Genomic DNA, 12,489 nt, shown 5'->3' with positions numbered 1-12,489 from the left:
CACTTAACGCTTAACACTTGTCTATTTCGTTTTAACCTTTATAAATATAGTCTATGATTTTAACTTGGAGGCTACTATTAGCATCGTTAGCACCGATGTAGCTACCACTCGCTTACCCAAGCCGTAACATTAATTACGTAGCTGATTAAAATCATTAACACATAAATAAGTACTCGAATTTCACTTACCGCAAAACCGGATTCATGCACCGTCTGTTTCAACCGCAGAGCGAGTCACAATAGTCCAATATATAAGCATGAAGAACAAACAAACACCTCCGGGGGCAAGTTGTGTTCCCTGGATGAGCTTAACAGGCAGAGTGCCTGTAGATTCACGGAGCAGCTAGCAGAGAGACAAGAAGCTAACAGCAGCAGTCACTTCACAGAGCCGTCACTCAATGTGACCACGCCCTAATTTATGCAAAAACTTTAAGGCCTAATATAAATAAAAGGGTCGTGCTAGAAAACAATTCACTCACAGATCCATAATCATGAAGGTGGAATCTAACTATATTCATAATACTATTTATTGCATCCATTGGTAGAAACATGTTTTTTTCTGCTGTAAAATTGGGCATTTTAACATGGGGGTCTATGGAAATTGCTCCTTTCTGCAGTCAGTCCCTATCGGCCAATATATGAACTGCAGTGTGTGCCACTTCTGTATTGGCGTCCCGGCTCTTCCACAGAGTTTGCCGCTTGGCTTAAACACACAGTAAGCTCAAAACTGTTTTATTCTGAAAACAGTTCCGGTTAAGTTTATTTTGAAAAGCTGTATTGAAGGGCGTTGCCGTTATCAACAGTGTCTACTTCCGGTTTTACGTTGACCGATTACAGCCGTTAAAATGCATTAAATAAAAAGTCATGAATGAGTATTGAGGAGAAAAGGCGTGTGGAACACACAACGTCTAAATCCTCTGTTATGCGCGATATCGGACATTGGAGAGAGAGGAGGGCGGACCCCCTACGCCACAGCCGCCATTGAAAGGAGGAGCCCTGAATCAGATACAGACGGAGAAACAACTTGTTCTCGCTCTCTTTGCACCGGACCAACTTCGAGACAACAGCTGTTGGTCGGAAAACTGACATCTTGGTGCCAGGATAACAACTTCCATCTCAACGTCAGCAAAACAAAGGAGCTGATTGTGGATTACAGGAAGCAGCAGGGAGAGGGACACGCCCCCATCGCCATCAATGTGAATACGGTGGAGAGAGTCAGCCGCTTCAGGTTCCTTGGGGTCCACATCAGACAATTTCGGCTGGCCTCCTCTCGCAACAGAGAGTGCAATCTACTGTTTCACCATAACATCTAGAGGGGCGCTGTTTCAATCTTTGTAAAATACTCAATGAGATTGGGGGAGTACGGAGCCCCCAAGGGGACATGGGGAAGAAAAAATAAATAAAAATGTTTTGCGAGATCTCGCAAAACATTTTTTTTTTTTTGTTCTTCTCCATGTCCCCTTGGGGGCTCCGTAGGGGAGAGACGGGCCGGCAGCAACACACAACAAAGAATTTCCGAAACTAAACGAAGTGTTTTTATTTATTTATTAAAATTATAACTACAATCCGAAAAAACAGGGGAAGCCTGGCTTCCCTTGGCCTCCAGGAGAAAACGCCACTGTATATTTGAAGCTTTACTATTTGTATTTTTAATTGAAAATGGCTTATAGTTTGCAATGACTTGTACTGTAATGTTTGAATTAATACACATGTTTTAATCACTGATGGTCTCTTGTTTAAACAATTGTTAACCTCTGGACCTTCCCCCATAGTCTACAGTAAATTATACTTTAAAAGTGTACTAGATATTAGTAAACCTTCATGATAATTCCTCTGATCGTGTACGCCTAACAAAGGTAGTATTTATAAGAAGTGCTTCATGCTTTTCTATATTCCCAAAGATGTCCACATGGTATCTAATCAGATCTGGTTTACTATACATCTATTTTATAAAAAAAAAAAAACATTTGGCTTGAATCGTTATCAGACTGAAGAGAAAGTAAAATATAGAAATGCTAAGCATGTGAGAAAACTGCAGACGAGGTAACCCTAAATAAAAAAACAATTTATTGTATTATAATATACAAGTACATAAAAATCACATACACTTAAATAGCAAGTGTTACATACCATATAATATATTAAGCGTCTTTGAGTTGTGAAAAGCGCTATATAAATAAAATGCATTATTATTATATACATTTGTAATTAAATCAAGCAAAACTATTCAATTGAGCTGTGGTAAAACAGCAAACTCTAGTTTATATACAGTATATACATTATTTAACATTTGTGATGGTCTTGGAGGAGGAGGAGGAGGGAAGATCAGATTTACTCAGGACTGTTTCCACTCGGACTTTAATACAGCTACACCATTGTTTGGTTTCCATGGTAACACGTCTCTTTAGTAGCGCGCGCAACTGAAAGTCTAAGAGGGTGAAGCAGATAGTCACAGAACAAGAATCGACAACTACTCCACTCTCTGCTCACTCCTTTCCTGTAAAATACAGGTCCAGCCCACACATATGCTCTATCAGTGATGTTGCTTCAGGCCGCAAGGCATTAAGTGCACGAAAGAGCATATAGGTTAATGTATTTTAACTTTCAAAATAATCAACTTTTAAATGTTCAGCTGCTAGTATTGAACAAGTAGGGTTTATGTTTGATATTTATTCAGTTATTTCATTTTGTATTCTGTTCTGCGACAGGTTGAAGCAGAAGATGAGGATGGATGTAACAAACAGCAACATGGCTAGTTCCAGGAAACTTGAGAATGTTACCCCTTCCCTTGATTCACTGGAACTTCTTTTGTGATGACGTTGTTGCAACTTGCTATCATGTGGTCTTTGGTTTTGCAAAACCCTCTTACTTCTTTTTTTGAGGGTTTGCACCTTCTGCTTTTAGTTATTTCCTCTACACAGCTGCTAAATATATATTTTTTAAAGTATTGACTTGGGCCTAGTTTCCCACGATCACCTTCAGTTCAAGAGTCAGGTTTGTTTCTTCTAAAATCCATCTAACAAACCTCTCTTATGCATTAACAAAGGATTTCTACACTCTTGATGTTGAAAATGATGTTTCAGAACCAAAAAACATTTATTTTACCATAATGTTTGTTGTAAAATGAATGATATTAAATAACAACAAATTAAACATGCAACCAAAATAATTAAACAATTGATCTGCCAGTTGTCTTCCTCCTCTTCTTATTCTTATGGTCTAATCATCTGCTCCCACCGAAATGTCACTTCCATAATGGTAGTTTTGCTGTTTCTAAATTGTCTTTTCATTTCTTTTTTATTTGACACATGCTTTGGGGTTCAATATAGAAAAAAAGACATTCAGGAATATGTGACTTGTACATTCAAAAGTGTATAAGAACTGCCACTGCTCTGTTTCTTGTTCAAAATGCTTAAAGTTGATGTCCGCTCTAAGCAGCAGGTTAATCAATGAAAGTTTACATTCTTAAGTTTGCATGTGTCTACACTTTGGTTACTGAAACACAGGTTTTTAAAATGAAAAAAGTATGTGTTTTTATGTAGACATGTACATAACACCTTATATTTGAAGTTTTATTATTTGTGTTTTTTATTGAATATGCAATGGCTATAAGTTATTACTTCTAATGTAATGTTTTAATTAATAAACATGTTTTAGTCCACGATGGTGTTTTGTTTAAAACATTTTTTAGTCACTGGACCTTCCCCCAAAGTCTACAGCACATTTTACTGTAAAAGCGCACTAGCTGCATAGATATTATTAAACCTTCGTGGTAATTCCTCTGATCGTCTACGCCTTACAAGGGAAGTATTTATAGGAAGTGGTTCATGCTTTTCTATATTAGCAAATATGGCCATGGTATCTAATCAGATCTGGTTTACTATACATCTATTCTATTAAAAAATATAGCAATGATAAGCATGTGAGAAAACTACAGACGAGGGAGCTCTAAAGCAAAAATCAATGTAAAGAACACCAAAAGACACATACACTTCAAGAGCATGTATTATTTACCATATGCATTGGTAATTAAATCAAGTAAAACTGTTCATTTGAGCTGTGGTAAAACAACAAACTCTATATAGGGTATTTACAGTAATTGGGACATGGGTCTAGGAGGAGGAGGAGGAGGAGGAGGAGGAGGAGGAGGAGGAGGAGGAGGAGGAGGTGGGGGAGGGAAGATATTAAGAGTTGCACAAAAGGAACTAAAGACTCAGTCTGTGTAGTGATAGGGTTCATGTGGTTTAGCTTGACTCACTCACCCCCCGACATGACGGTTCGACTGACCTTTCTTCTCATCTTCACTGGACTTACAGGTCAGGCACAAGACTCACAACTTAAAAACATATTTTATGCTGGAGTGAATTTTGACGTAATTGTTTAAATACGAGTTAATATGAACATCAACATTATGTAGGCCATCTAAAGGAAGAGTATTGATCATTTTTTATTTATCTTTTTATAATAATACTTATTGTAAGTCGCTTTGGATAAAAGCTTCAGCTAAATGTAATGTAATAATGTTGGGTTTGCTTTTGTTGCAGGAATTGACAGCATAACTACAGTCAGTAAAGTGTCAGTGAGAGCTGGAGGTTCGATCACTGTCCCATGTCTCTATGAGCCACATTACAAAAACCATGTGAAATACTTGTGTCAAGGATCTGCTTTGGAATTCTGTTCTTATTTAGTTAAAACAAACAAACCAAGCAGTTCAGGAAAGTTTGTGATCTCTGATGACAAAACACAAAGAGTGTTCGCTGTGACTATAAATGACCTGACTGAAGAGGACACTGGTTATTACTGGTGTGGTGTGAAGATGAATTATGGACCAGATTCGGGAACACGTTTCCACCTGTCAGTCAACAAAGGTAAGATCCAAATGATGTATTTGCCAGATTTAACTATTTAAACATTTATTTAAACACCAGGAGCATGTACCAAATACGCTGCTTAAAAGTTTCCATTGAATTATGTTTCCATAAAGGCGAATCATATCTATATGTGGATGAACAGATGATGACAGGATTCAGTGGAGAAGAAATAACCATCGATTATCACTATTATAACGCTGGAGATATGAAGTGGTGCAGGCTGGGCAGCTCCTGTGTGACATGGCCGAATGGATCGTTAGATAACTCAACAGTCACCATGAAAGTCATTGATTCCCGTGATCTCACTGTGACTCTGAGCGGACTGAGGACAGAGAGCAGCGGCTGGTATTTGTGTGTTAAAGGAGACTTACAAATGCCGGTGCACATAACTGTTACTGAGAAACAGCAGCAAAGGTGAGAGACTTTCTCGTTATCATGCAAAAATGTTGACTGCTTATACAAGTCTGTCATTCACATTGTATGTTTTGTATTTATTTATTCCTGCCGCAGTGTTTCAGGGAGCTACGAGAGCTTCCTCATCCCTTTGAGTTTGCTGATCATCTTTGCGACGGTGAACTTGTTCATCTGTTTTATGTACAAACGACAAGGTAAATATATCATGAACTCTTCCTTGAAGCCTTTATGTATTTTTCTGAAATACAGGTGTGTAACCAACAGGTGCTTTTATGTCTCTTTCAGAGCAGACAATATTAGAATCATCAGCCACAACAACGGTAAAATATTTGATTTATTTTCCTAATATAACTTTTCACGGCGAAGACATTACATTTGGAGGAAGAGAGGACATCATTGTAATTGATTTATTTTATACTTTTTATATTTATTGTTTTTAAGAAGGTACAGTAAAACAATTTGAACTCACCTAAGCATGTCCTCACAAACCTATAATAAAGTACTTTAACACTTGCCTTGTTAATTAAATCTAACAACATCTCATCTGCAAACGACGTTCTTTTTTCTCCAACACAGGCTGAAGGGGAAGTAAGATATGTGAGAACATCTTCAGACGAGGTAACCCTTAACCATTCAAACCATAACTTGTACAGCGCACAAATAACTGCACTAAAAGGCACATAGTGTTATTCAACAAACTATTTGAAATGATTAATTTAACAAATATAATCAACTTTTAAATGTTAAGCTGCTATTGAATAAGTAGGGTTTATGTTTGATATTTCTTCAGCTATTTCATTTTGTATTCTGTTCTGGGACAGGTTGAAGCAGAAGATGAGGATGTAACAAACAGCAACATGCCTTAGTTCCAGAAAACATGTGAATGTTTTTCCACTACCCTACATCTGTACCACTGGAGTTTTGTTTTGTGATGACGTTGTTGCAACTTGCTATCATGTGCTCTTTGGTTTTGCAGAACCCTCTTACTTCTTTTTTTGAGGGTTTGCACCTTCTGCTTTTAGTTATCTCCTCTACACAGCTGCTAAATATATATTTTTTAAAGTATTGAGTTGGGCCTAGTTTCCCACGATCACCTTCAGTTCAAGAGTCAGGTTTGTTTCTTCTAAAATCCATCTAGCAAACCTCTCTTATGCATTAACAAAGGATTTCTACACTCTTGCTGTTGAAAATGATGTTTCAGAACCAAAAAAACATTTATTTTACCATAATGTTTGTTATGTGATGTTTGGTGTAAAATGAATGATATTAAATAACAAGAAATTAAACATGCAACCAAAATAATTAAACAATTGATCTGCCAGTTGTCTTCCTCCTCTTCTTATTCTTATGGTCTAATCATCTGCTCCCACCTAAATGTCACTTCCATGATGGTAGTTTTGCTGTTTCTAAATTGTCTTTTCATTTCTTTTTTATTTGACACATACTTTGGGCATTCAGGAATATGTGACTTGTACATTCAAAAGTGTATAAGAACTGCCACTGCTCTGTTTCTTGTTCAAAATGCTTAAAGTTGATGTCCGCTCTAAGCAGCAGGTTAATCAATGAAAGTTTACATTCTTAAGTTTGCATGTGTCTACACTTTGGTTACTGAAACACAGGTTTTTAAAATGAAAAAAGTATGTGTTTTTATGTAGACATGTACATAACACCTTATATTTGAAGTTTTATTATTTGTATTTTTTATTGAATATGCAATGGCTATAAGTTATTACTTCTAATGTAATGTTTAAATTAATAAACATGTTTGAGTCCACGATGGTGTTTTGTTTAAAACATTTTAAGTCACTGGACCTTCCCCCAAAGTCTACAGCACATTTTACTGTAAAAGCGCACTAGCTGCATAGATATTATTAAACCTTCGTGGTAATTCCTCTGATCGCCTACGCCTTACAAGGGAAGTATTTATAGGAAGTGGTTCATGCTTTTCTATATTAGCAAATATGGCCATGGTATCTAATCAGATCTGGTTTACTATACATCTATTCTATTAAAAAATATAGCAATGATAAGCATGTGAGAAAACTACAGACGAGGGAGCTCTAAAGCAAAAATCAATGTAAAGAACACCAAAAGACACATACACTTCAAGAGCATGTATTATTTACCATATGCATTGGTAATTACATCAAGCAAAACTGTTCATTTGAGCTGTGGTAAAACAACAAACTCTATATAGGGTATTTACACTAATTGGGACGTGGAGGAGGAGGAGGAGGAGGAGTAGGAGGAGGAGGAGGAGGAGGAGGTGGAGGAGGGAAGATATTAAGAGTTGCACAAAAGGAACTAAAGACTCAGTCTGTCAGTGAAAGGGTTCATGTTGTTTAGCTTGACTCACTCACTCCCCGACATGACGGTTCGACTGACCTTTCTTCTCATCTTCACTGGACTTACAGGTCAGGCACAAGACTCACAACTTAAAAACATCTTTTATGCTGGAGTGAATTTTGACGTAATTGTTTAAATATGAGTTAATATGAACATCAACATTATGTAGGCCATCTAAAGGAAGATTATTGATCATTTTTTATTTATCTTTTTATAATAATACTTATTGTAAGTCGCTTTGGATAAAAGCTTCAGCTAAATGTAATGTAATAATGTTGGGTTTGCTTTTGTTGCAGGAATTGACAGCATAACTACAGTCAGTAAAGTGTCAGTGAGAGCTGGAGGTTCGATCACTGTGCCATGTCTCTATGAGCCACAATACAAAAAACATGTGAAATACTTGTGTCAAGGATCTACTTTGGGCTTCTGTTCTTATGTAGTTAAAACAAACGAACCAAGCAGTTCAGGAAAGTTTGTGATCTCTGATGACAAAACACAAAGAGTGTTCGCTGTGACTATAAATGACCTGACTGAAGAGGACACTAGTGATTACTGGTGTGTGGTGGAGATTAATTATGGACCAGATTCGGGAACACGTTTCCACCTGTCAGTCAACAAAGGTAGGATCCAAATGATGTATTTGCCAGATTTAACTATATTAAACATGTATTTAAACACCAGGAGCATGTACCGACAAGGCTGCTTAAAAGTTTCCATTGAATTATGTTTCCATAAAGGCGAATCATATCTATATGTGGATGAACAGATGATGACAGGATTCAGTGGAGAAGAAATAACCATCGATTATCACTATTATAACGCTGGAGAAATAAAGTGGTGCAGGCTGGGCAGCTCCTGTGTGACATGGCCGAATGGATCGTTAGATAACTCAAGAGTCACCATCAAAGTCATTGATTCCCGTGTTCTCACTGTGACTCTGAGCGGACTGAGGACAGAGAGCAGCGGCTGGTATTGGTGCGTTAAAGGAGACTTACAGATGCCGGTGCACATAACTGTTACTGAGAAGCAGCAGCAAAGGTGAGAGACTTTCTCGTTATCATGCAAATGTTGACTGTTTATACAAGTCTGTCATTCACATCGTATGTTTTTTATTTATTTATTCCTGTCGCAGTGTTTCAGGGAGCTACGAGAGCTTCATCATCCCTTTGAGTTTGCTGATCTTCATTGTTATGGTGGCCATGTTTGTCTGGTTTATGTTCAAAAAGCACGGTAAGTCTATGCCGAATTATGCTAAATCCAAATAATAGCATTTTTGTTATTGTGCATTAATCATAAATATATTTACTATTAATGCAGATAACTGTTTATTATTGTCACTAAAAATGCTTTTTATCGCTTCACTTTTAGGACAGACCAAAGAAGAATCCCCAGCCACAATAATTGTAAGATATGATCATTCATTTCCAAATGCAATATTTTACAAGAAAGGAAATTGGTATTAACTTAATTTCACACTTCGCAGCAATTCTAGATAAAATAGGATTTACTGTGCTGTCCCCAGGGCCGGCTCTAGACAATTTGCTGCCCTAGGCGAGATTTTAGCTTCTTCCGGGAAGAAATGTTTTAACATTTTAAAGTAAAATGCTTCAATCTGGTGCACTTTGAGCAAACAATTACTAGAGACCTGATCTAGGGGGTACAACTCTAAACACCATTATGAAAAAGATCGTTTTACATTTTAATAATCAAATAAGTATGTGAACATAACCAATAACCTACCATAGCCAATACAAAATACATGTAACGTATTTTATTTTTGTTGTTCATTCATATCTTATTTGACCTATTAACATTTATTTATTTATGCATATTTTTTTATCTCTCCAGTTTTAAACAATATGTCTGGTTTACTGTCCTATAGTATACATTGGAATGATTTCAAACCTGTTTATCCCAATAATTATAAAAGAGTGCCTTGGAAATATTTGTTTACATACATTTTGATCAAACCGTTTGAGACCCACTGAGATAACTTAAGACTAAAGTGAACTATCTAAACACAGAGTCCTTTACCTCACTGAGCTGTAGTTATCAGCCTCTCAGTCTGACTGGAGAGGACTCTCCCTCCACATTATTGTAGAAACATCTTCTTCCTATATCCGTTAGAGCAGCTAGCACCACATGCTAATAACCACAGCACGCTCACTCAAACTTTGGATGTGAGCTGCGGGCGCCTGATAAGCCAACATCCCCCACTTTCATCACTTACAGCGCCCATCGTACAGGGCAAATGAAAAGTGTAACCGGGGTGAAAAGGGTGTTACATTTACTTAATTATGAATATTGTTACATCAAGGACGAAAATTAGGATGAGCGCAATCGATCAAAAAAATGTTTCCTAAGATCTGGCGTCCTAGTCCGAACATCTATAACGCCAGTGCTACGGGCCGGCCCTGACTGTCCCTTTGAAGCTACAATGAATCACTGCAGACATCACATTCATACTTATTACATATAATGTATATTGTCATATTTACTAATTACTGTTATTCTTATTCATACTATTTCTTTCTTTGTAAAAGGGCAATTGAACATTAGGCTTTTGGTTCATATTTGCCATTCAAATGCTGTCCTTTGCTCTTTTAACACAGTCTAATGTGGAAGTAACATACAGTACTGTCAAGAAAAAGAGAAAGGCGGGTCAGGTAAGACACTGTGTAACAAATGATTGGCACAGAACATTACAAATTTGAATACCAATCTATTCAGAGTAAGGTTTTGGATGATCATCTGTTTACCGTAAAAAGGAAGAATTGTTCATGTTCATGTTGATGGTTTGCAGCTTGGTCTCGCTGAAGAGGAAGTAACATACAGCGATGTTGAACACATGAGAAGAGCTTCAGAAAAGGTAACCCTTAACCAATAAAAACACAACTTGCATTTCACAACAGGATTACAGAAGTAGAAAGATAAGTTCTCTCAGGCAGCATTTATTATTTCATCATAATAATAATCATTTGTTACCATGAAGCAAAATCAAAAGTTAAATTGTTAAATTGATCTGAACGTGTCTGTCTCTTCTTTCTTCCACAGTGGTCAGAAGCTAATATAGATGTGGACGTGATGTACTCCTCTGTGGTCGCTGTAGAACGTCAAACTAAACAAAGGGTACGTTTTCATTAACATGTTGTATTCTACGGTAATACTACTTGTCAACCCTCCCGATTTTCGCGGGAGACTCCCGATTTCATTGCCCTCTCCCGGTTTCCTCCCGGGGTCTTATTTCTCCCGCATTTCTCCCGATTTCTGACACAATCAGATCTACTCAGGACTGTTTCCACTCGGACTTTAATACAGCTACACCATTGTTTGGTTTCCATAGTAACACGTCTCTTTAGTAGCGCGCGCAACTGAAAGTCTGAGAGGATGAAGCAGATAGTCACAGAACAAGAATCGACAACTACTCCACTCTCTGGGATGGTGCTTCAGGCCGCAAGGCATTGAACTTAGAACTACAATAAGCATGTTAATGTTAATCTAACAGCTCCTCCGGCGATCCACTAGCCCCCCCCCTATTTTGCATTTTGAAATGCTCCCGATTTCTGAGGTCTCAAGGTTGGCAAGTATGAATAGTGAAGCCTGAACATCTTCAGGCAAGGTAACCCTTAACCATTCAAACCATAACTTGTACAGCACAAAATAACTGCACGAAAGAGCATATAGGTTAATGTATTTTAACTTTCAAAATAATCAACTTTTAAATGTTCAGCTGCTAGTATTGAACAAATAGGGTTTATGTTTGATATTTCTTCAGTTATTTCATTTTGTATTCTTTTCTGCAACAGGTTGAAGCAGAAGATGAGGATGTAACAAACAGCAACATGGCTAGTTCCAGGAATTGTGGGGATTGTAACCCCTTCCCTTGATTCACTGGAACTTCTTTTGTGATGACGGTGTTGCAACTTGCTATCATGTGGTCTTTGGTTTTGCAGAACCCTCTTACTTCTTTTTTTGAGAGTTTGCACCTTCTGCTTTTAGTTATTTCCTCTACACAGCTGCTAAATATATATTTTTTTAAAGTATTGACTTGGGCCTAGTTTCCCACGATCACCTTCAGTTCAAGAGTCAGGTTTGTTTCTTCTAAAATCCATCTAACAAACCTCTCTTATGCATTAACAAAGGATTTCTACACTCTTGATGTTGAAAATGATGTTTCAGAACCAAAAAAACATTTATTTTACCATAATGTTTGTTATGTGATGTTTGGTGTAAAATGAATGATATTAAATAACAAAAAATTAAACATGCAACCAAAATAATTAAACAATTAATCTGCCAGTTGTCTTCCTCCTCTTCTTATTTTCCATGGAAACGCATCCCTTGCCAAAAAAGACGATGTTGTCGTAACAGATATGAAAATGGACAAAACAGCACCAGACTTCAGATGACAGTTAATGGTCCAGCCCTCAACACGTCTATGTGCCATTAGTGAGTTTTCCTCAAAAGCTATTGCCATGGCAACACATCCCTCGCCGTAATACACGATATTGCTATAACCCCTAAGAAAATGGTCAAAAAGTGCTCAAACTTCATGTGTGCTAACAGTCCAGCCGTGAAGACATCTACGTGACGGTTTTGAAATGTCTTCAAATGCTGTTGCCATGGCAACACAATGCTCGCTATGAAACAAGGTTTTCTCATAACTTCGGTGAAAATGCTCCAAACAGCCCAAAACTTCACAGGTTTGGTAACGATGCAGCCATCAAAACATCTAAGCATATTATGGGGTGTCATCAAATACCGTTGCCATGGCGACAGATCATTCGTCATCTGAACATTCTCCACTGTGTATATCAGTATGTAGTGTCTCTTTAGAGGACTCTTTAAAGTAGAGACAC

The 12,489-nt window shown here is 37.4% G+C and overlaps 2 protein-coding genes across 2 annotated transcripts; both read left to right on the top strand.

The window, feature by feature from the left end:
- The first annotated feature begins 4,143 nt into the window (after window positions 1-4,143).
- On the top strand, window positions 4,144-6,724 carry LOC307038069 (polymeric immunoglobulin receptor-like). Its single transcript, XM_079679363.1, has 7 exons — window positions 4,144-4,315; window positions 4,544-4,867; window positions 4,984-5,284; window positions 5,381-5,478; window positions 5,570-5,604; window positions 5,861-5,902; window positions 6,106-6,724. The coding sequence occupies exons 1-7, from the start codon at window positions 4,237-4,239 to the stop codon at window positions 6,148-6,150; spliced, it is 924 nt and encodes a 307-aa protein (XP_079535489.1). The 5' UTR covers window positions 4,144-4,236; the 3' UTR covers window positions 6,151-6,724.
- Window positions 6,725-7,601: 877 nt separating this feature from the next.
- On the top strand, window positions 7,602-11,929 carry LOC307035267 (polymeric immunoglobulin receptor-like). Its single transcript, XM_079674377.1, has 9 exons — window positions 7,602-7,698; window positions 7,927-8,250; window positions 8,368-8,668; window positions 8,763-8,860; window positions 8,999-9,033; window positions 10,243-10,296; window positions 10,434-10,499; window positions 10,685-10,759; window positions 11,437-11,929. The coding sequence occupies exons 1-9, from the start codon at window positions 7,620-7,622 to the stop codon at window positions 11,515-11,517; spliced, it is 1,113 nt and encodes a 370-aa protein (XP_079530503.1). The 5' UTR covers window positions 7,602-7,619; the 3' UTR covers window positions 11,518-11,929.
- The last annotated feature ends 560 nt before the right edge of the window (window positions 11,930-12,489 follow it).

Source organism: Notothenia rossii (genome assembly GCF_949606895.1).
Source record: "Notothenia rossii genome assembly, chromosome: 4".
NCBI lineage: Eukaryota > Metazoa > Chordata > Actinopteri > Perciformes > Nototheniidae > Notothenia > Notothenia rossii.
This window is presented reverse-complemented; position numbering and strand designations above follow the sequence as displayed.

Coding starts and splice junctions, on each gene's coding strand:
- LOC307038069 (XM_079679363.1), top strand. CDS start 4,237: ATGTGGTTTAGCTTGACTCACTCACCCCCCGACATGACGGTTCGACTG. Junction 5,605..5,860: donor AATCATCAGCCACAACAACG/GTAAAATATTTG, acceptor TCTCCAACACAG/GCTGAAGGGGAAGTAAGATA. Junction 5,903..6,105: donor TGAGAACATCTTCAGACGAG/GTAACCCTTAAC, acceptor GTTCTGGGACAG/GTTGAAGCAGAAGATGAGGA.
- LOC307035267 (XM_079674377.1), top strand. CDS start 7,620: ATGTTGTTTAGCTTGACTCACTCACTCCCCGACATGACGGTTCGACTG. Junction 8,251..8,367: donor CCACCTGTCAGTCAACAAAG/GTAGGATCCAAA, acceptor GTTTCCATAAAG/GCGAATCATATCTATATGTG. Junction 8,861..8,998: donor GTTTATGTTCAAAAAGCACG/GTAAGTCTATGC, acceptor CTTCACTTTTAG/GACAGACCAAAGAAGAATCC.